Source organism: Simochromis diagramma, unplaced genomic scaffold, assembly GCF_900408965.1.
Source record: "Simochromis diagramma unplaced genomic scaffold, fSimDia1.1 OVJJ01000663.1, whole genome shotgun sequence".
Lineage (NCBI taxonomy): Eukaryota > Metazoa > Chordata > Actinopteri > Cichliformes > Cichlidae > Simochromis > Simochromis diagramma.
The window spans coordinates 1,130,027-1,154,425 of record NW_024387049.1 but is presented as its reverse complement, the minus strand read 5'-3'; the positions used below and the strand labels follow the sequence as shown (position 1 = coordinate 1,154,425).

The window sequence follows — 24,399 nt, the reverse complement described above, 5'->3', positions numbered from 1 at the left end:
GTCCGTTTCCGGTTTATTGGGACACGTCACTTATTCGACCGAGGAAAAGGTTTCGTGCAACAAAATCCTGAGTAATTTTCTGCTAATTAGACGGCCAAAATCATGTCGAACTCAGTGATATCTGTTATTTCTCGGTTTCTGGACGAGTACGGCACCACGACGCCCAACAAACTCAAAGTGGTGGACGCATATCTGCTGTACATCTTGTTAACTGGAGCCCTGCAGTTCCTCTACTGTCTCCTCGTCGGCACCTTTCCATTCAATAGCTTTCTCTCGGGCTTCATCTCTTGCGTGGGTGCTTTTATTCTCGCAGGTAAGTGTTTATTCGATTAAACGTGTCACTGGCAATTTTATTTTATTTTTTACAAAATGGGGTGATCCAGAACGTGTACTCAGGCACAAGTTAGCTATCTATGCTAAACTAGTAGCGTGACTTCAGCTAATATTAAAATTAAATGAATACACGTGTTTCCCGAGTAGCTCTCTGGGTGGCATTGGTTCATTATTTTCAAGGCTGCACAGATGCTTATTTTGCACCTAGAAAAATGTGCTTTAAGCAGTTTTCATACATTCCCGTATTCCTGAACCTTTCAGGACTGTCCACCGCAGGTGCATGGAAAGGCCATGGACTCAAAGACTAAATGTTAGATGGTCACACAGTGATTTGGACCATTGACTTGTAGGCTCTGCATATACAAGCCAAAATATTACGTTTGTCCTCTGCCATATTTATTTATTTATTTTGGTAAAGCCAACAATCACCTTATTTGGATGATGGCATAGTGTGCCAAAATATTAGCCAACACTAGCAAGCTTGGTTCAAACTGTTAGCGTAAATAAGCACATTTTAATCAAGTAATAAAATATCAGAATTAAAAATATCAGAAATAAAAACAAACCACAAACCAAGTCTATTTTGAATAGGCTCGTTTGTCAGGTAATTCCATTAAAACAATAAAAGTTCATCTGTAAGTGAGACAGTGTGTAGGGTTACGTTTAGTTGTATATGAGGACGTTTTTTCCTCCGACACTGTCGGCCCTTCAGGTGTGCAGAGATTTTGAATTGGTTTTCATACGTTTCTTATTAAAATGCTCAAGGTACCAAAAGCACAAACATGGTGGAATGTTTTATAATACAGATGGAGATTGGGGGGGATAACAATAACAATAAACCCCACTGTTTAGCTGCTGTGAAGGGGAACCCATGCATAGAAGCTAAAAAAGTTTTTTGTTCGGTGCTGTAAACTTTTTACCCCTTTGTCCTGAAAAGCTGATGCGGGCACCCATGTTTGTGAATGTGAAAACTCGAGAATGAAGCAATTTTATCAATTGAAAATCTTGTGAATGTGATAACTTGAGAACAAGTTGATGTAGGATTTTGAAATTCATTCCATTGGTGCATCTAGTAAGAGGCTGAGGGGTATCCCTGGCTGACAACCAGCATTCTGTTTAAAAAAAAACAAAAAAACAAAATACAGTAAAATTCGGGATTTTAAGATGGGCATTGACTTGCTTTTGGAGCCAGCCTTAAGTGGCCATTAGTATCAATTCACTGATTTATGCTGAAGGCATTGGCATTTGTAATGGACGATAAATACAATTTTTAAAAATACTGATTGGAGAAACACCCTTCACCATGTTAGCTTCAAGCTGGATTGACCTGAGTGTAAAGAAGTAAATACATATGTACACCTAGCATATGTTAGTGGAAATTGTTTGTTTTGTCCATCTGGAAAAACATAAATACATAGGCTCATATATCTGTATATCTAGCCATTAGAAGATCTGCCGTTGCTGCAACCACCAGAGGTTTATGTTGGTGAACTCGAATTTCTTTTTCTGTCGGCTGCTTGTTGTTTGTGGCATTACAAACACACATGATGCCAACAAGAAGTTGCAGAGTGCCCTCTGGTCTACACACTATGTAACATCAGTAATCATAACATGATTGAAGGGTGTTTCTCCTATCAGTACTTTATATCAGATTTTCATATATTGTCAGGTATGAAATCCAAAACCAATGGCTCTTCAAATGGCTACTAGAAGTCAGTAATTTAAGCCCATTGATAAATCGGTTGGCCTTTACAACTCATGTTGGACATTAATAAGTATGAGAATTTAATTGGTTTATAAATGTGATGGAGGTGTGGTGTTTTTAGGATGACAAAAATGGAGAAATTATCAGTCTGCATTGACCAATCAGCTATTCAGTTAATTATTTCAGCTATACTGCGTAGTATCTGTGCTTCCTATTTCCATCTAAATGCAAAAACAGGTAACGAGCTGAAAATTTTGAAAAAATTAGGCTGTCTGACTTTTGGTGTTTAACTACTAAACAACTAACCCTAATATTAAAACTATTAAATTATCATGGGGAAAAAAAACTCCGCTGTAGCCCCACTGCAGTTGTGCATTGACAAGTGAAAGAGGTACATGCTGATACTTAATCCCTTGTTTGTTTTTCAGTGTGTCTTCGTATCCAGATCAACCCACAGAACAAAGGAGATTTTCTGTCCATCTCCCCAGAGAGAGCCTTCGCCGACTTCCTGTTCGCTCACACAGTCCTCCATCTCGTTGTGATGAATTTCATTGGCTGAGGCAAACATGTAAGTGCGTCTAAGTGTTCCACGATGAGAAACTGTAGAAATTGTACAAAATATCCAAACTAAATCTGCCATATGTGTCTGTGGATATTGAGTTGTTTTTGTCAGTGAAAAGTAAACAGATATATTGTCCTTCAGGTGCTCTGTCACATTAGACGTTATTGCCAGTTCGTCACTTCATTCTCTGTGGAACAGCACAGCAGATAGTACATGTGATAAGATGCTTCTCTGAGGACTACATGATGACACATATTGCTTTTGCTTTACTAGAAAATGGTGATATTGAATTTTTAGACTTGCTGCTGGCTGGGAAGGTCACAATGTGTCATTTCTTTTTTTGCTTTCATAACTTTGCTGTCTCACACAAACGCCGCGGTTTTTTTTGTTTTTTTTTCTACAGATCACGACGAGAAGAAGTTATTAAACTCCCCGCTGATGTGGACTATCCCATCCTCACCGAATAAGTCGGATCTGGTCACATATGATGCAGTGCTATTTTTTTTTCTTTCTACTTTTATGGAAACATTTTTTATGTAAACATTTGTCCAGCATTCCCTTTTTTGCACTGACACAAAGAAATAAAAACAACTGAAATGGTGGCCTTGTTAAACAGTGGTTGACTCTATCTACCTGTGTGTGTGTGTGTGTGTGTGTGTGTGTGTGTGTGTGTTATATAATTTTTTTTTTAATGTAATTAGATTTAACAAGTAGCTAGGTCTGTGATTGATAGCAAAAAGTGCTATGTTGATGCATTTCTGTAAACAAGTCTTGAGTCATGCCTCATTGCTTTATGTTGTGCTTGTTTTGTTACACTTTCTTACATTTCTTCTTTTTTTTTTTTTTTTTTTTTTTTTTTTTTTACAAGTGGCCTTGAGCAGTAGCTCTCCTGGCTTTGTGAAGCCCTTTCAAAGTTTTTCGTTGTCGGTTTTCCTTTTTTAAACCACTTAACACTGACCTATGAATCATTCAAGCATAAAAAGGCACCTAACTCAAGGGATGAGGCAGCATTGCCTGCAGGTAATACAGAACAGAGAACCACTTTTAAAGTGTATCTTTAGGCATTTGTTATTAGCAGCCTGTTGCAAAACACAATTTGTTCCAATTTCTTCAGTAGAATCTACTAAGAAATGCAGAAGAAAAGTTTGACAGGCATAAAATTGTATTTTTGCTCCAACGAGGTGATTATCAAAGCGGCATTAAGCAACAGCTTGGTATATCTCAGCATGGTGCGCAGTGTGTCCTTAAAATATGTATTGAAATTGGACAGGTGGAAGACAAAAGCTTTTCCTGCCTGCCTCTTCTATCTACAGCAAATGAACTGTATCTGAAAACCATATCTTTAAGAAAGAGGAAAAAATTCAGGAAAGACCTGACATAGGATATGAGAGATGTCTCCTCAGCACACCTACAGTTTACTGAAGCCTCATCACAAATGTTCTAAAGGGAAAGGCTGAGGTGTACCAATTACACAAGAACTGGGCTGTAAACAGGTCCTGTGGTCAGTATGTATGTGTGGGAGTGTCTACAGCCATCTGTAAAACACAATGGAGGCTATGCCATGGTTTGATGGTGGAATTCCAGCCAGATGTGTTGGGGATCTTGTCAAACTTGATGGTATTATGAATGCTGGAAAATACCATTAGATTTTGATTCACCATCTAATACCATCTGGAATGTGTCTGATTGGGAACACTTCACTCTGTCAGTGCGCTACAGCATATCTGGATGGAAAAACACGTAATGGAACACCGTGAGGCATGGATCGGCCTCCCAAGAGCCCAGACCTAAATGTTATTGAAGCGGTGTTAGAGCATTTTGACAGACACCAGAACAAAAGGCAGTCAACATCCAAAGAAAAGCTTTGAATGGCCTTCAAGAAGCCCGGAGAACTGCTAGATGAAAGCTTGCCCGAGAGAGTTCAGGCTGTGTTGCAGAATAAAGGTGGTCATACTAAATATTGACTTTAAAGCTTGTTAGGATTATACAAGGCCCTTATTTGCATTATATGCTGTATTTCCGTATGTATTTACACATGCTTCCTATTTCACATTTTCCTTGCAAAATATAAAGCAATTAGTGATGACTCCACACTTTTGCACAGCACTGTATATCTGTGCATCCCCCCCACCCCCCCTCTTCTGCAGCTTCTCATAAAAAGTAGGATTGTTCAAATCTGGCTTTTCAAATTACCATTTAGTGCTGGTTATTGCAAAGAGAAATCCTTTCTTCTTTTCAAGGATAGCAGGGAAGAAAACTCTACATTCAAATGGTTGTGGCAAAGGACTCCAGGCTCAGTGGCGGAACTCACATCTTTAGAAGTTGTGCATTTCCATTTTATGCCACAGTCCAAAATGTCTCTTTTTCTTCCCCTCGCTTTTTTTTCTTTCTAACTTCGGGATCTAAGCTTAAGCATATTCAGTTCTACATAAAGAAATGCATACTGTATTAATGTGCCAAGTCTCAGTTTTAATTGGAGTGGATTTACAGCAGTATTGAAAAGTCTTCCATAAAAATGCAGCAATTTTTACTGCAGAATTTAGGGGTCTGAGAATAATTGCACAGATCCACATCCAAAGTGATATTTAATAATTCTTATTGAAAAGCATGTGGTGAATGACTGCTTTAAGTCTTAGATATCTGCAGACACTTTGTGTTTTCCCTGGAGATGCCCTCACAGACCTTTACTGCAGACACCCGGGGTTCTCTCCACCTTTTCTCTGCCTTCACTTTTCAAGGTACAATGCATCCAAGTGTCCAATTACCTTTAAACAGCGACACTAGAAGGACCATAACTCCCACACAATCCTTTCAGTGTTGAAGTGAATCTATTAGGATTAGTATTTCTTACACTACATTTAATTCTAAGTGTCACAACCTGGGCTCTGTAGGCTCAGTGTCAAAGTAGGCCTTACACGAGTGCAAGGACCAAGGTTTCCCAGCAGAAGATTGCACTGAAACAAGATAAGCAGTTAATCGTCTTGTTGTCACTGTGGCTTACATGATATTTATTTATACATGTAAGCCACATTTATATCATAGCCCTTGATATTTATACATAGGACTATTTATTTCGCTCAGAATACTTAAGATACTTTTTCTCATGTCCATTTTTAATGTAGGTCCTGGTAAAATATGTTTTCACTTGGAAGAGAATATTCCCCACCACTCCGCACTTTGCAGATATTCTGTTATTCCCACAGACTGCATAATTTCTTTCTTCCAAGTCGAAGGCAAAGGAACTCGCATTTCCCTGCTGCCCTATTTCTGCTAAGAGAGGGCAAAGCGAGAACATTACCCCCAGAGCAAAGAGAGGGTTTGCTTCTATTACTTGTTCTGGGAGAAGTGATTGAGTCAAACACATTCCTACCAAAATTGCTTTAAACTGTGCAGAGCCAATATAGGCTTATATTTGTCACAGGAAACACTGACCCGAGGGTACATTTCAGCTAGTTTGGTCTTGGCGTGTGAGTTTGTGGGGGTGTTTGAACTGGAAATGAAACCCCCTCCCGGTGCATGCAGAGATGAAAAATAGAATCGAGTACACCAGGCCATGTTTCAGAAACCTTAAAGGTCAGATCTGAGTTTCTTGCTGTGCTGACTTTATGGCAAGCAGTTAGGCAGTCCATCTACCTGTCTCTACATATTAAATATAAATGTGTCATCATTCTCTCATTATAGGACCTGTCATGGGTACAGGGCAGGTAAAGGTTACTGGAAGATAAACAGTCACTGGTGGAATTAAAGATACAAGCAGCAGTGATCCTCATGTGACCAATGTGGAACATTATAAATGCACAAAGAATACTGCTGTATAACATGTATAGAATACAGTGCATACATCATGCATATCAGTTCATGTTTATCTAATAATGTTGACTTCCCGTTGTCACTTGATGGGGCTTTGATTGTGACTGTGACTCAATTTTGGTTTGATAAGAGCTGGACTTTTCACATTGAGTGAGACGTTCCTGTGTTGTGATTGAACATCTAAATTCATCACGCTGCAACCTAATGAAACTCTTATGAAATACTTTTTATAATGAAAGCGTTGCAATTCAGCATTAAACAGGTCTTTAGACTGAGTGAACATGATAAGTCACATAAATGCTCTCAGATTGAGTTGAAATTTCGTACATTTTAAGTATGTATACTAGCTGTTGCTACAACAATCACTCGGCATGCAGATATGTTCAGGTTGGGACTCTTATCGCGCATGACATCTGGAGTAGACTAGAAAGCCTGCATGTGAACTGAAATACAGTGTTACAGTGTGAAAAATATCACCAGTAGGTGTAAGTAGGTTGAAAACTGCAGTCAACTGAATTTTGTTTTTTCCCCCCTCCTAATTCAAGTGCATAATCCTAGCTACAGTGGCTGTTGTAAGACAAACAACTCTGGCCACCATTCATCTGTAGCGAGTGTAGGCTGTCAGTCCACTGTTTACTTCAGCTGTCAATATGCGTCGACATCTATTTACTTTGTGAAAGGAGTCCAAAATGAATCATTCAGACAGTTACTCTGTCTGAATGATAACAGTAACTGAGTTGCTGAGGATTTCTTAAACTTTTCTGTCAGTAAACACTGATGGTTAGCTGCAGTTAGCTGGCGGTAGTAAAACTGTCTTTGAAGTGCATCTAAGATTGCTGCACACTTAATGAGACACAGTGTGAGAATGTAATCAAACTGTTTATCACAGGTAAAGTGTGACTTTTAGGGATTAACATTAGCTGACATTGTTGTCAGCTGCCTAAAGACGGGAAGGTTGTGCATCTAATCTGCTGACATTGTTTGTGAAAATGTCTGGAATAAATGAGTATGTTTATGCAAATTTTAATGTGTTGGACTCCTGACTTACGTTTAGGAAATGAGGTTTGAGGTGGAAGGAGGAAGAGGAAAATGTTTTATCAGTTGCATGGTCTCTTTCCTTCGTATCTTCGCTTCTTTGGTGAAAGTGACCCCTTCCCTGACAATAAAACATCGGTATGATCCTTCATAAGTCTGAACTCTGAAGATGTAGACACAAATTAAAAATTATCCCCATGCCACACAAATGCCTACAAGTTATATTCTCCTCTTTTTGTGGCATACTACATATGTGGCCACATACATTAAACCTGATTAGGTGGAACAGCTACAGTGGGACAAAAAAAGTATTTCGTCAGCCACCGATTGTGCAAGTTCCCCCACCTAAAATGATGACAGAGGTCAGTAATTTGCACCAGAGGTACACTTCAACTGTGAGAGACAGAATGTGAAAAAAAAAAAAAAAAAAAAAAAAAAAAAAATCCATGAATCCACGTGGTAGGATTTGTAAAGAATTTATTCGTAAATCAGGGTGGAAAATAAGTATTTGGTCAATAACAAAAATAACGGACCTGGACATGCACTGGCTTCAGCAGCGGAACACGTCTGGCACTGCGGGATTTGATTCCCTGCCATTGTAGTGTGTTACTGATGGTGACCTTTGTTACTTTGGTCCCAGCTCTCTGCAGGTCATTCACCAGGTCCCCCCGTGTGGTTCTGGGATCTTTGCTCACCGTTCTCATGATCATTTTGACCCCACGGGATGAGATCTTGCGTGGAGCCCCAGATTGAGGGAGATTATCAGTGGTCTTGTATGTCTTCCATTTTCTGATGATTGCTCCCACAGTTGATTTTTTCACACCAAGCTGCTTGCCTATTGTAGATTCACTCTTCCCAGTCTGGTGCAGGTCTACAATACTTTTCCTGGTGTCCTTCGAAAGCTCTTTGGTCTTGGCCATGGCGGAGTTTGGAGTCTGACTGTTTGAGGCTGTGGACAGGTGTCTTTTATACAGATGATGAGTTCAAACAGGTGCCATTCATACAGGTAACGAGTGGGGAACAGAAAAGCTTCTTACAGAAGACGTTACAGGTCTGTGAGAGCCAGAGATTTTCCTTGTTTGAGGTGACCAAATACTTATTTTCCACCCTAATTTACGAATAAATTCTTTACAAATCCTACCATGTGAATTCATGGATTTTTTTTTCACATTCTGTCTCTCACAGTTGAAGTGTACCTCTGGTGCAAATTACTGACCTCTGTCATCATTTTAAGTGGGGGAACTTGCACAATCGGTGGCTGACTAAATACTTTTTTGCCCCACTGTATGTCTATCTTGGCTACTGTATTTAAGATGGCAGGGCAACATGGCAGCTTCCAGAAATCTGCGCCTACTATGTATTTTGAATACATCAACTTGTTGGTAGATGTAACTAAATACTAATGATTACTGTGCAATGTTAGTATGTTCCTGTCAAATACACTCAAAAAACTACTTACTGTATCTTTAAAGATTTTTTATGTGTCCATATTTTTCAGAATTTCATAAGATAAGATAAGATAACCTTTATTAGTCCCACATGTGGGAAATTTGTTTTGTCACAGCAGGAAGTGGACAGTGCAAAGTTATGAAGCAAAAATTAGAATACAATAAATATAAATGCAGTACACAACTGTACAGAATAGAATAAAATAAAATACTATATACAGTAGAATAAAATATACAATAAGATAAAAATAGAATACAAATGCTATATACAACTGAGTAAAAATACAACGATGCCAGAAAAGATTATTGCACTTAGTTTTATTGCACATGTGTGGATGTGTGTGTTCATGCATACTATATTTTGGTAATTGGTAATACTCATGCCATTTTAATCTTAATCCATTCTTAATCCATAGGGTTTTAGAAGCTGTGTGTGTTTATGGGAATATTCCAGAATGCAATTGCATTTCTGGTGGCAGACACCAGTATGGGACAAGAGGGCCTTGCTTGCAGTCTTCACACTAATTCATCCCAAAGGTGTTCTGTCTGGTTGAGGTCAGGACTGTGCAGGCCTGTCAAATGATTCCATGCCAAACTCGGTCATACATGTCTTTATGGACCCTGCTTCGTTCGTGCACCATCCCCAAACTGTTCCCACTAAGTTGGTAGAAAGAAAATTTTCACAACATCTTCGTATGCCGAAATATGAACAGTTCATTTTTGTAACTGTGGCCGAGTCAAACTGACCCCTCACCACCACACACACACACCTTAATCCCCACTCCACTAAACTTTACATTTGGCAGTCAAAACACTTGTGAAATGACCGGACCCACACAATGTACAATTGATGTGGTTTAAGCTATTTTTGACCACAAGCACTCTTTTTAGGTCCGGCACTGTCTTGTAGCCCGGAGCCAGCTCTCTCTGTGCCTTCCTCCACTACATACTCTCTCCTCGCCAGTCTCCTCCATCACTATAAAGGGGAGAACGTCCACAGCTGGACTGGCCATCGGGCATACTGGGCATTTGCCCGGTGGGCCGATGGTGATTTTTCATTTTTACAGGCTGATGTTTTTTGTTTTTGGTTTGTTTGTTTGTTTTTTGTAACGGTATAAACAATGAAAGGTGGTGGATTGGCCAATTGGTCATGATCGCCTCTGGGCTGGACGATGAGGTAGAACTTTAAAGTTCCACATTGAGATGAAAAGGAACGCGATTTGTCCCGAACTTCAGCTAGAAGTACAGGAAACATTATTGAGATCCTAAATTAATTCCAGCTGTTATCTACTCGAGCACTTTAGACCACTATTATCTGGATGACTCTAAAATCATAGGTTCATTGTACTTTGAATACTTGGTTCTGTTGTGGAAATTTTAAATAACCTGCAAACACCCCCAGCGAGCGTTTTGAAGTGGTTTACTAACATATTTCAATATGGAGAGAATCATCCCAGCCAAAAACTAGGATGATCTCTGAAATTTGGCCTCTGCCCTCACATCTCACACAGACACTCTCAAAGAACATTGCACAACACATCACATATCCCTATACCTTCAGTCCAGCTCATCCTTGACCGCCTCCCACTCTAAGTTACGACCATCCGTCACCTCCCTTGAGCAGGGTGTCTGGAGATCTTCAAGTCTACAATGGGTCCACTGTGAAGGTGCAATAAAACCTGGGGCCCACTTGTGATAACATACAACTGGTGACAGGAGTGATCTTGCTATACTAAAGTAAGAAAGTGATATTGCTATTACTAATGTGATATGATTAAAGTCATATATCATGAATCATTATATTATAATGATTATGATTATGACTATAGTATAATGACTATAATTATATTATATTATAATGCATTAATCATATACGATTAATGCATCAGAAAAGAAATCTGCCACAACAATTCCTAACATGCAAACACACAAAAACTTCATTGTATAACACCACCAACAGCAATATTTCAGTAATTGTATGCAATCAATAAGACTGAGATTTAGTCTTTAAATAACCTTGGCCACTATTCAGTTGTAATGTTTTGTTATATAATACAAACTTTTACTAGTACATTTACACTTTACTCGAAAATGACTAAACCACATTTGAAGAGTAAATGTGTAGAAAAAAATGTCATTTACAGTCTGCATTTTGAACAGTAACCTGTCTAACAATCACACCACAAAGAATACCAGAGTCACAAAAATAAAGACAAGCATTAGGCATTATTACAGTATTCTGTTTTCATCTATATAAAAGCACTGCTGCTTACCATTAGACATATTATAAAGAGACATCATAAACATTAAAAGCAAAGTCAAAGATTTCAAATAATCTGAGAAAAGCTATTAAAATAAGTTTTCCTTTTATCAACATGCCCTCTTATCAAGTTCATCAGTCTGAAATTTCTTGTAAGATACAAAAAGACATACAGTCTGCCACAGTTTTCAAAGCAATACAAGGATATGGGTTAGGGATCCGAAAATAGTAACTTTGGGAAATGTTAGGTTTCATTTCTCCAGAAAGGTCAAACTGGGCAAAAAGTTGAGTTTCACTTCTGAGATCATCCCAAATCTTTCCAGGAAATAGATGACCATAAAAGGTTTTGTAGCAGAAGCAACAACAAAAGAGCAAGTGGGGCTTTAGGGACATCCTTCACAGAGCAAATTGAAAGGATTGGAATAATTGTTTGTTAATTCAGTGTCTGAGGGGGTTGTGCTTTGAAGCTTAATCCGACAAATGAAGACTGGACCATATCCAAGGTTTTCAGGCACCAGAATCAAGTAATTTCACTGCAGCCTGCCAAATGAATTCTCCCCAGCTATGGAAGGGAGAGGCTTAGTATGTGCCTGTCAGGGGGAATAACGTTATTGTAAAAATAAAAAGGCTAAGTATGTCATGTTTTAAGTTACAAGCCTAAACCTTGAATGACAGTCTCTTTAGGGGAAACAAAAATGTGCTGTTTAGTTAGACAATAAGATTGATGATACCTCACATGGCTGGATGTTTTATGCAAAATCCATTTGCAGCTGGATCCAGAAAGCAATAAGTATAGCAAATAGGACATGCAAGAACTAAACTGTGTAAAAATCATGTTTTGCTTTTATAGGTGTCGTGCATTCCTGCATATATGTAAAAAAAAAACATGAGTGAAACTTAATGCGCCGCCACCCAGATCACCTTTCGACATTGCCAAGATGATGTGGTTGTTTTCTCGTCTTTATGCTAGCACAGCTAACTGTTCATTACCTGTAGCTTTATTTAGAAAATTGCTATGATTGGGATTAAACTTCCCATCTCTCATCACAACAAAGACAAAATATTGGAATTTGAAAGGTGTATTGCGAAATAAAATGTATTTCTGAGCATTAAAAATGTTCCTCTTGCGATAAAAAAAAGAGCCACTAAAGTCCAATATGGAGTTTTTTTAAAATTGTTATATTCTACGCACATTATTGTGAATCAAAATCAAACATGAAAAATACCTATATACTTATATATAGGCTATACATGAGCTGAGAAACAAGGAGTAGGTTTCCTACAGAGAAGATAGATTTAACATCAGCATGACATTAATCTTATTCAAATTTTAGTGTTCACCACAGTAGGTGAACAGTGTCAATAAAATCTGCCTGGCATTTATGCAGTTAACATCTGGAGCATCTGGATCCAGCCAATTGTCACGTGACAAAGGGGAATTTGACACTCTGTGGAACCTGCAGTCTGTGTTTGCGCAGCAGAGAACACTTTCTTGTTAAACGTCAAACTTGAAGTGGAAACATGCCGCGACTCTTTATACTCACGCTCAGCCTGTTACCATGGATCCCAGGTATTCACTGTGACTGTGTGCATTTGAATAGAGAAGTCAGACAAAAAAAGACTTTCAAGCTGTTTTCTGCTTCACATAATTGGAAAAAACAAAGATAATTTATGTCTGTGCCGCCTGTTCCTCACTTCTCTGCTGTGCTTTTAGCAAATACTCTTGCTAAAATGTATGATACTTCTTAGGCTTTGCTTCTCTTTGCAATTTTATGACTTTTCTGTTATTAATCGTTTGTTTAAGACAGACTAGAAGGTTGTTAAAAGCTTGCAAGGAGCCGGAGAGGGCTTTTGTGTTTTTGCAAATCTTCCAATCGTCTGTACAGTTTGCCCTTTAGCAAACAGTATGTTTGATGTTTATTTTGTCAGGCCTTCAAAAGCCTGTGTATTATAAAGGGATAATCCAATTTTGGAATGAGAAGTATGAAGAGGGAAGTTGAAGCAGGAAATGTGCTTCATAACAAAGGAAACTGAAGCGATAAATATGGTACAAGTGTTTCCAAAGGCTACATTTCCCCACATCTCATTTATAGATAAAAGGTGTCCAATGTGAGCAACTGCTATATTAAGGTTGTGTCATAACCGAAAGTTTCATTTCAAATTGGTGTTTAACATTGAATGATCTCCACTTCTTATCAGTTGTTCCCTGCTGGGTGACCACTCAGAACGAGGTTAGTGTCCTGGAGGGTGGCTCCATCACTGTCCCGTGTCGATATGACCCTAAGTATGCTAACCATGTCAAGTACTGGTGTCGTGGGAGCATGAGAGAGTTCTGCACCAGCTTAGCTCGAACTGACGAGACCTCCTCGACCAATCCAAGTAAAGACAAAGTGAGCATTTTTGACGACCCAGCCCAGGAGATGTTCACAGTGACCATGAACAACCTGAAAGAGACGGAGTCTGGGTGGTACTTGTGTGGTGTGGAATTAGGTAATGGGTGGAAGGCCGATGATGTTGCTTACACTAAAGTGAAAGTTATTCACGGTGAGTAATGGAGAAATATTAAGATGATAAACATTTCTTCACCCACAGTTTTAAAGAAGTTTGTTGCATTTTCATGATTTCTGCAGGTATGTCAGTCGAGAACAGCATGGTGAGTGGGGAAGAAGGAAGTAGTGTCACGGTTCAATGCCTTTACAGTGAAAGATTCAGGTATTTGGTTTTGCTTTGGAGGATTTTATCCACATTTTATCCTTTAAAACTCTTAGAACTGTCCTTAAAGAAGAACTGATCACACTTCAGTAAATGTGGGAATTTGTCCGGAAACTTCCACTGGTGTCAAACGCTGGTGGACAGTGAGCATTCACTGACTCCCCTGTGACTGCCTGCCAACAGAGAAAGTGAGAAGAAGTGGTGTCGGAGCGGAGGCTGGAGCTCCTGTCTGTCGACGGGTTCTGAAGGGAGTTACGAAGATACTTCAGTGGCCATCAGCGATGACAGAACTGGGACTTTCACTGTAACCTTAAAGAAGCTGCAGATGAGAGATGCCGGCTGGTATTTATGTTCTGCAGGGCAGCAGCAAGTAGCCGTACAGGTCCAGGTCACACCGCGCGCCTCTACTAGTAAGTTGATAAAGAGCCTTTCATTTTTTGGACATAAAATACATAACAAATTACACTTTTGAACTTCACTGTCTAACTGACTTGAAACTGTGAAGTTTAAGCTTCATTATGGATTTTCTATGTGCTGATATCATCAAGGATGAATATATTTTTCATCACAGGGAGTTTAGAGTTATTCAACATCCTTATGTAAGACTTCCCTCTCTAGAAATGTACCCCGATATTTTTATTTCTGTTCAGCCAACATTTAAAAGATTTATGACACAAAAGTCATATGTAACACAGTCAGCGGTAAAAGAAATACAACTGACAGGAGCCACACAGCTCACGGCATTAAGAGGAAAAGAGAAACCTGTATTCAGATAAAAACCTTTTTATTTTCTCTCTGTGTTTCTATAAATATTAAGTGCTTCTCTCAAAATCAGCATGTGGTGCTGCTTCTCAGCAGAAGGTAACCTCATCTCCCTACAACTTAAAACACTCTGTTTAATAATGTATGCTGCCGTTGTAACACTGTGAATGCAATGATTGAAAGCAATTCTTTTCAGTTTTCCAACCTTACTTTGTTATTGACCAGATTACACAAATGTCAGCTGGAGCCCATCCTTTCAAACCACCGCGTCACATCAAAATGAGTCATACTATGAGATCATTGCTATGTTGAAATGAGTATTTCTGAAGGCAATGCAGATCATGTTGAAAACAAATGCTCATTTCATCTGGTAGTGAGGTCTAGTTAGAGTGTGATTATTTATTCAGTACTAAACCTCAACATTATAATAATATTTATGTCAGTTATGTTAATCTCTTCTACTTTTATCACATGTACCATGTAATTTCTGAGTCATAATAATAACAAGACAAAATTATATATGACAATAAGTCTAAGTCATGATAGACTGTCGACTGTGTTATCCATGGTAACAGGTAACACAGTTGACATTTCTTTCATTTTAGTCCCTCGCTAACATGTCACCCCTAAAATGCAGCCTAGTGTTAATTTGAATAGCAAAACTTGACATTTAGCTAAATGGCCAGGAAAAAAAAAATTATGGAAATGGTTGATTTTTAAAAAAATTATTAAAAACAACCATGCCCTAATATAATATTTATCATTGCTCGAAGTGAATATTTGGTCGATACAGCCTGTAGACATGAAATTTCTCCCTAACTGTAGAATGAACTAAAATGCTAAACAGAGATTGTTTCATTATTGTGTGTCATTGGTTGCAAATGATTTTAACATACATACTGCCACTTTACAGCATTGTTTTAAGTTAAAGAAAACATACTAACACCCTTCCCATTTTTCACAGTCCTTACATGCTCATTTTTAAAGGCATATTTACCATCTCTGTGTTCTTAGGTTAGAGGAAAAGCAACATTTCCAAGACAAATAAATGGTCATAGCTTATCATTTGGATAACCTATTAGCATTTTAAATCATGCATTTTAGGTATTTGCGTGATTGCTTGGCATTTTCTCCATGTCACCTGAATTGAGAAGAAGCAGCTTTAAAGATCAATATGTGTTTGTGACAGATGGCAGAAGCTCTCAAGTCTCTACTTGTTTGGGGTATTGATTATTAAAAGTCACCTATCAACAATATTGATGTTAGGACACTGCAAACACTCTTCACCTATCACAGCACATGTACAGAGTTGTTACAGTATTTTTTTAGCGCTACAATATCTTTACCTTCAATAGCAGAGCCTGTGACATCCCCACCTACTCCGAGTCAGTCTGCTGTGTACCTCCCTCCACCCAAACCCATCACTAAGGAGTCCTGGAGCAGTCACCGGTAAAAGTCAAGCACTTCTTTATCTTCACTTTAATGGATGTTGAAGGTGGGTTGTCTGCTCAGTCTGCTTTGTGCCTGCTTCCTAGTTACATGTTGGAGTCTGTAGCGGTGTGTTCGTCTCTCCTGCTCCTTGTGGGCTTGGCTGTATTGGCAAGAAAGTTGTGGATACTGCACAGTAAGGCAACTTCATATTCCTTTGAATTTTAAATTATGAAGTGTGTGTGTGTGTGTGTGTGTGTGTGTGTGTGTGTGTGTGTGTGTGTGTGTCTGTGCATGCATCGGCCACAAATCCTCTATATAGATTTATATGATATAAAAATGCATTAAATTTATCTGACTACTAATTTGCATTCATATTTGTTCATTCACATCATCTTTCTAGAGGAGGATTCTGAACTTAGACACTTTAAGGAGATGAAAGAGAGATTCTCTGTAAGCCCCCATTATCATGGCCATCTCTGATCTATTACATTCTTTAAGAAACACAATTATCAGGGATCATTTTTAATCAGATCACTCATTCTTCTTTCTGTCAACTACAGGATAATCCATCGGGCATGGGTGACCTGCAACATGTTCCTACTGCTTTCCATAACAAGGCTACCATGGACGTACGTGCTTACTAAGATCATTTTGTGAACTGTTAATTGTTACTGTTTGTAACTGAATGTAATTTTTCTATTAATTTTCCACACAAAACATATGGTCTTTGTTCCAGTATCTTTTTTACCATACCAAACCACGTCTGAACAGAGCTACATGTTCTGTTTCCTGCAATATAAATTTGGGACATTATAGTCTTGTCTTGACTCAGTATTTTAGACTCAATAAAATAAACCAACAAAATACACGTGTATAATTATATGTGACTTTTTATTTATGTACCAGACTGTATGTGTTTATGCAACCTGTGACCTTTTTGGAAAAGAGGGAAAGATTTTTACTAATTATAGGGGTCATATGGCAAAGTTACTAGCTAGATAATCACACACAAATATCAACCAAGTTTAGCATTCAGGTGGAAATGTAGGCATAAAACTTTCCTTTTTAGTTACACCTCAGTAGACCTAGAGTGCTTGGGGCTTCCCATGATGCACTGATGGTTTCTTCTTCACCACCTTACATGCCACTTTGCATTTAATCGTCATTATTAACCTCTGACTCTCTTCCACTGTGTATCTTTTGTCATGTCTTCCTCAACAAACCGGTCACTGCTGATGTCTTCCCCTCCCTGAGCCTGGTTCTGCCCAAGGTTTCGTCCTGTTAAAAAGGAAAAGGGAGTTTTTCCTTCCCACTGTTGCAAAGTTCTTGTTCAGGGTTAGCTCCTTGTAGCGTTTTTACATTAATATATATAACACCTTGAGGCAAGTGTTGTTGTGATTTGGAGCTATATAACTAAAATTAAATTTTGTTGAATCTGCCAATCAAAGTTGTTACTGAAGAGAAGAAACACTCACTTGGGGTTTAACTGTTTGTGTTTCACAGATGGCGTATATGGACAGTATAGTTTACTTTTGGCTCTGCTTTAGTTTCTGTCTATTTTGTTTATTAATGCAATTGACTAGGGCTTTTTAATGCTGCATTTGCTCAAAAAGGTCAAAATTGTACTCTAACAGTGTAGAAAGTGCAAAATGATGTCAAATACTGTCAAAAGCACAGCAGCGCTACACGTGGTGATATAATCTTGTCTGTATTAAAAGGCTGGCCAATCAGAAGCCTAGGAGGAACCATCACCAACAATAACACCGTGCACATTCTGACATCAAAGAAGGAAATAGAGGCCCACACCTTTGATGCTCCCAGACATCAAAGGTGTGGGCCGTTTTCCTTGTTCACATGTGAACACATAAACTGACTTTCTGAAAACCTTCACCCTGTAAGCAGTTTTCCAAAGTGCTGTTTTCAGTGATCTAAAAAGCTGTGTACATGCTTACAAAAAAGCTACATTTTTCTATGTCTAAGTGTAGCCAGACCCACACAGACACAGACTTTAATAGTCTTTAATGCATCCATGAGTACATCAGTTTCAAGAGGAAGAAACTGTTACATGCCAGTGAAACTACTACCAATTGAGAATAAAATTGACTAGTTTAACATTGTAAGACTTTCTTTCTGTTATCATAAGGCAACATAATTATGCAGTCAATTAAAATAACATGTTAACACTGATGGAGCCCAAGAAATCATAAAGCCTGTAGATATAATGGTCATATGCAGTGGTCATTTTTTTCAGCTCCAAACTGCTGCTTGTTGCTACAAAGGCTAAACAGAAAGAATATGAAATGCAAAACAGTAAATCTTGTCTGCCTAAAAAGCCCATGAGACCCAGAGGGGAAAAATGATTTCAGTTTTTGCTCCTATTAGTGGAACTAGACTGCACTGTTTGATATGTAATATCATCATAATGATATGGCTAATTAACACGTTTAGACATGGATACAGTCTGACTGAAAACTTGTGGAGGAAAATGTACATGACGTTAGCGTAGTTGTGAAATGCACTTCAGAAAATAGGAAGTAAATGAAGACAGAATGCATTAGAAGGAGTTGGCAAATTAACTCTGAAAGGAACAGCTCTACATTTTATGCTTGAACTGTCTGTTCTCATACTGAACCACAAACCGGGCTTTAGAATTGTAAATTGAACAAGCTAATGAGACCGTCGAAATGAATGCGGAGCCCACGAGTCAACTAGACCTTGAAAATATTATATTAATATTTAGCTCACCTTCATTTGAGGGAAAAAAATATCAAAATTCAAAGAGTCAAGATTCATTCACTGTGCCATACCGGCACCTATGTTCAGGCATGGCAGGTGATAATTTTGTTTGTGAACTGCAGCCCCTTGATAATAGAGTGAAATTGACATCTCATCAACTATGACCCCTTATAGCAGCAACATGTGTTATTTTAGGTTATATTAATATCACCAGAGGTTAGGATTCAATTCATTTCAATTCACAACATCAATAGCCTCAAGGGACTTTATATTGTAAGGTAGACCCCACAATAATACATGCAGAGAAAAACCCAACAATCATATGACCCCCTATGAGCAAGCACTTTGGTGACAGTGAGAAGGAAGAACTCCCTTTTAACAGGAAGAAACATGCTGTGGAAGATAGTCAGAGATTAATCACAAATATGAGTGACAGAGGTGACTGACGAAGAAATACTCGATGCATCATGGGAATCCCTCAGCAGCCTACACCTATTGCAGCATAACTAAGGGAGGATTCAGGGTCACCTGGTCCAGCCCTAACTATATGCTTTTGCTAAAAGGAAAGGTTTGGATGATACAACCCAGCAAACTTATAGTATTGATAGCAATGCAGACTTTGCTCAAAGGTAACAAAGCAAAGGTTAGTTTCAGCTACTGCCATGGCCAAAATGTATTTACTCTTAAGAAAATATAGAATTATATACGATGCAGATATACACAATGAGAGAGCAACTCTCATTGTGTATATCTGCACTGTCTATTCTATTCTATTCTGAATAGAATCCAAGTCCAAGGCCATTATAATGACCAGGGTAAATGACTGATTTGAACATCTTTCTTAGCCTGCTTGGTCTGTTTTTAGCTTGGTTTGTTCTAATATTGCTTTTTACATCACATTCTCTAAAAAAACACGTTATTGGTGTAATTTTAATGAGTGCAATTACTACTTCCAACTTGGAAATTCCTTATAATAACATTCTAATCTTTATAGTTCCTAAGAATCACAAATAATTAAATCATGGCAATACTTAAAAAAGCTTGTTATGTGTATCATCATTATCTAATGTCAGCTCAAAAAAGGAGCCAAATGGGAACTAAAGGATTGTTTAAAAAAGGTCAGTTTGTAGGATGAAGGCCAAGGACTATAGGGAAAAACACAAGGAATCAACAGTGAACCCAGACAAACTGATAATAGGGCACAATCAGTTGGAAAACTGCATTTTGTCCACACTGATGTTTCTGGCTTTAACCACATAATTCTTTTAAAAAATGATGCAATTTAAAGTGAATATTGCTGTGTAAGAAAAAAATAAACCAAAGATTGCTGGCACCATCATGTTAATCTTTTTTCCCATCTCATAGTACTACTAGAGTGCTTTTCTCTGGGACTGCTGGTTTACTTGTGGTTCTTGAGGTATTTAAAAGTTGAATAAGAAGGAGTGCCTTAAGTTTTCAGTCTCCTCTTCTGTGGGACCAGCTCAGACTTTGGATTTAAGAAACAGACACCCTTTCTACTTTTAAGATGAGGCTTAAACCTTTCCTTTTTTAAATGTTTACAGTAAACGCTGGATCAGGTGACCCTGAATCCTCCTTTAGTCATCCTGCAGTAGGCCTAGGCTGCTGACGGCTTCCCACGATGCACTGACTGTTTCTTCTTCTCTCACCTCCTTTCAACAACCCTGTGTTTATGCACCACTTTGAATTTAATTATTATTATTAATTATTAAAAGGGGGATTTTTGGCAGTTAGCAGCACCGATGCTGGAAATGTTTCGGCAGTGCAGAAAACTGCATCGAGCTGTCAGGAACTGATGTGAACTTTGCAGTTGACAAGCTTGGGTGTTCACTTGAGCCCGTAGTTTTAGGTAGCTTTCACATGTAAATGGTCATCATGCGAACTATACAAACGCAACTACAATTACTTCAAAAGCAGCTGTTAAACTGCTTTGAGTCACTGAGATCTGAATGTGCTCACTGGGCAGAAACATCAGTTTTTTTTCATGCATACACCATTTAAGCAACGGGCTTTTACTTCAGCAAAATTACTTGCAAATATGTGTGGAAGGTTGTGTAACAGATAAGCTACCGTAGCTGCTCCACTTATGTGATGTAACAGGGTGTTCAAATCTCTGCCGTTTCTATTTGAATGAACATATTGCTCCGTTTTGTAGGGGCTGAATGAATAAAACCACACATAAAAAGAGGCACAAAACAGAAACATAGAGGCAGGCTGGCAGAAAGAGAGGCAGAAGAGATCCAAGGATAAAGTCGACACAGAAATGGTAAAAAAAAAAACAAGCATGACAGAAAGCATGACATGTAACAAAAAATAATCACTGGAGGTGAAGTAGTACTGTTCAGTACCCAGCTTCAACCTTTGTGTGTTTAATGAAATACAATGTTCTTTTGTACTGTCCTGTATGTTCTGTTATCGTGGTTTATTGTGGTCTGTTCTGCTCTCTGTAGCTCAATCTGTTGTAGAGCTTCAGTACGGTCTTGTCTCCACTGTGTTACAGGAGCTTCATCATTAATCTTAATGCATTCAAGCGGAATCCATTCTGCCACTAGATGGAGGTCAATGCTGTATGAAATATGTTCTTTTCATTATATATTGTGTGCGCATCTCTGTGGGCGTGTGCATCTGTGTTTGTGGGTATGTGTGTCTACTCATGCACACAAATATTCCTTTTTTTTTTTCAAATGCTGCACACAATTGTAGGAAGTGAAGAAACGTGAGAGGCTACTGCTATTCCCAACAGAATTCTGTACAAAGAAAACCCAGGATTTCTTATCTTAAAAATGCGTTAGGGTGTGCTTGTGTTTCATTCAGCGTAACAGCATTTCAGTTCATTTTGATGTCTACATGCTTTATAAAATTACATGTCTGTAACCATTCTCTCGGCCCTTGCGGTTTGAGGACGGCAACAATCAATAAATTTGTACTCGCCCTGCGCCCAGATGCTGCTGATAATAAGGCATCGGCTTGAAACAAGGCCCAGGCTTAAGGATAGGATTTTGCTTTGTGACAGTGTCTGAAGGCCAAGCTTGCACAAGCATACAGCCATCTAAAAAAAAGAAAAAGCACCAATACATGTAACTAAGATCTCTTTGGTGTTTAAATGCAATCATGCCTGAGAGCACAAAGATCATAACTACTCAAACAGGTTTTGTGAGCAAAGATTTCTCTGGATTCTCTGAATCACAGAAACTGTTTCATCCACAAAATTCTATGCAGCTTTAAAAAAAAGAAAGAAATTAATGCATACTTTGCAATCAATAATTTAGACACTGAATATGTCCTTTGCAACCTGCTTAGAGAAAGACTTTCCCTCAGTGTTTCTATAGTGATGGAAGCTTAAAAATAACACAAAACTGCCTGAAAAGGGACCTAGTTATCGTTTTCACCCAATGAGAACACATGACTTGGCCTGAAATAAGGGCTCTGGGTGTGCTGTGGCAGTGAACATCTGAACTCCTCTGAGCACATCTATTTAGCAGTTATTATCCATTGTATGGAGGCTTTAATGAGAAAATAATATATACTGTAGTTTTCTTTTGCCTTTTGTTTTATCTTCAAGGTCCAGATTTATATTATTTTATACTGTTAAACTCTCAAATTTCCAAGGATGTTTTATTATAGCCAAGAGAGAAAGGTTAAGCACCTTGAGAAAAAGGCGAGCCCTTTTATAATGGAACATAAGACCACAGAAGGACATAGCATAGGACACAGTGTTATTCAAAATGAGTGCAATATGTTCTTATAAATAAAGAAAATACCTATTGTCAGTATGTCAAAGAATAATAAAAAATACACGCATGTAAAGCAGACTTGCTTAGGTGTCTTTATCCTCTTTACCTCCAATATTCTAAAGTGGTTTTCCTTCTTTTCACCAACTATCGCTAATATTGAACATCCAATAGAGGCATTCAGATTTGCAGGGAAGCAGATGAGATTATTCTAGCTGCTTAAGTGAGACCACAGCTGCACAATACAACCTCATTTTAAACAGTAAATACATTTACAAATGCTACAGAAATCTCAGTTATCGCAGTGTTTGCTATTTATAAATCCCATTCCATCCAAAAGTCTAGATGCCTTTAAAAATGTGAATGTAGACATTTTAATGGCAAGTGTATCCTTGACCTTGGGGTGGGGAAAAAGATGACTAAAAGAAAGAAAGTCAGTGGATGGAATTAACTCATTTGATATTTCCATCCGCTGAAGACTTTGGAGCTCTGGTTGCTTTGTCAAGCTACAATAATTTCATCTCTTGGGGTCAAATGTAAAATAATGGGAAGTATTCCAGTTAGCTGTGATTCAGGATGTTTCATAACATGAACAAAGGGTGCTGCAAGAGAACATTCGTAGTTTTCATGTCACGCAGACACACAGCAACACAAGGAGAAAAATGTAAGCCAAGAACAGAAAATTATCATATTTTATGAATCAAACCTGTGCGCTCATACACCTATTTCAGAGTCAGACATTACAATTATTATTTATGCACCCTGAACATTTTGCTGTGTTACAGACCGTAACATTTCTTAGCACATAATTGCACTATAATTAGCAGCAATTTGCAGTAGGATTTGCAACTTGCTGCTAATTATTTTGAGTTCTTCTGACATGTAACTAAGGTTCAGGTGGTTTACGTTAATAGTTGCAGAATAGCTGCTTTCTCCCGAAGCAGCCATGGAGAATGCCTGGAGAAACGAGGCCGTTTTGACCATGCTGCTGATTGGGCCTATGTCAGGGTTCAGTTCCTTCAACAATAAGCATTGTGATTTTAAATGTCATTGCCAGCATGGAGCAGCATTCCTGCGATGTGGTCCAATTGGGTCAAGAAGCATTGTGTCCTCATCATCTGCAGAAAATGCACAGCGATAAGAACGGGCACTGAGGGCTGACAGAGGCCCATGGCGCATATAATATGGGCTATCTCGATTTCCCAGAGAAAATATAGAATAAATATAGAAAATTCTGCAATTTGACATCATGTTGTCATTGCTTGAACCAAATATAGAACATAATTTACTTTAAGCAAACATAAAGTGCACAAAACTGAATTAACTGAGTGAAAAGAACAAGATAAACGCCTTCCAGTCCAGCTAATATCTATATGCAGGAGACGGCAATGACTTTGAATGACACAAATTATCTGGAAAAGGTTCATTGAAGTTTAAAACGAATAACAGTTATCTCTCAACAGTTATTCAGTGATAACTGTTATTTCTGACAGCCTCTTTAAGAAGACGGATTCGAAGTCCTAACAGAAATGTTGTATTTCAGATTACTATCATATATATATGTATATATGTTGGTTATTTGCATAAAAAAATCCTTCTGCTGTAAAAGTATGACTCAGTTGTTGGGGACTCTGCACAGCTAAGGAATTCTGCATCTGCAAAGTGTTTACAGACCCCTAATTTTATTTGCATTTTAAACTGACTCAGCTTTTGATTTGTTCATCAAAAAGTTTACTTTTCTGTTAATGTAAAAGTGTCATAATCATACTCTACATTGTCATAAAATATAAGTGGGCTCTTGCTGGATAATTATCTTTCTCTGCTAGAGAGAATATCGTGGTGAAAACAGAGGGACA

The 24,399-nt window shown here is 38.3% G+C and overlaps 2 protein-coding genes across 3 annotated transcripts; both read left to right on the top strand.

Annotated features, from left to right (window-relative positions):
• On the top strand, positions 1–3,213 carry dad1 (defender against cell death 1). Its single transcript, XM_040044880.1, has 3 exons — positions 1–313; positions 2,467–2,606; positions 3,004–3,213. Exons 1-2 carry the CDS (start codon positions 103–105, stop codon positions 2,595–2,597), a joined length of 342 nt encoding a protein of 113 aa, XP_039900814.1. The 5' UTR covers positions 1–102; the 3' UTR covers positions 2,598–2,606; positions 3,004–3,213.
• A 9,361-nt stretch (positions 3,214–12,574) lies between these two features.
• On the top strand, positions 12,575–19,351 carry pigr (polymeric immunoglobulin receptor). Of its 2 annotated transcripts, none has more exons than XM_040044940.1 (8): positions 12,575–12,723; positions 13,353–13,697; positions 13,784–13,865; positions 14,049–14,275; positions 15,986–16,076; positions 16,163–16,251; positions 16,459–16,508; positions 16,619–19,351. In XM_040044940.1, the coding sequence occupies exons 1-8, from the start codon at positions 12,675–12,677 to the stop codon at positions 16,700–16,702; spliced, it is 1,017 nt and encodes a 338-aa protein (XP_039900874.1). In that variant the 5' UTR covers positions 12,575–12,674; the 3' UTR covers positions 16,703–19,351. The 2 variants fall into 2 exon arrangements, with proteins under 2 accessions (XP_039900874.1, XP_039900873.1); XM_040044939.1 differs by having other exon boundaries at positions 12,577–12,723; positions 15,983–16,076.
• The last annotated feature ends 5,048 nt before the right edge of the window (positions 19,352–24,399 follow it).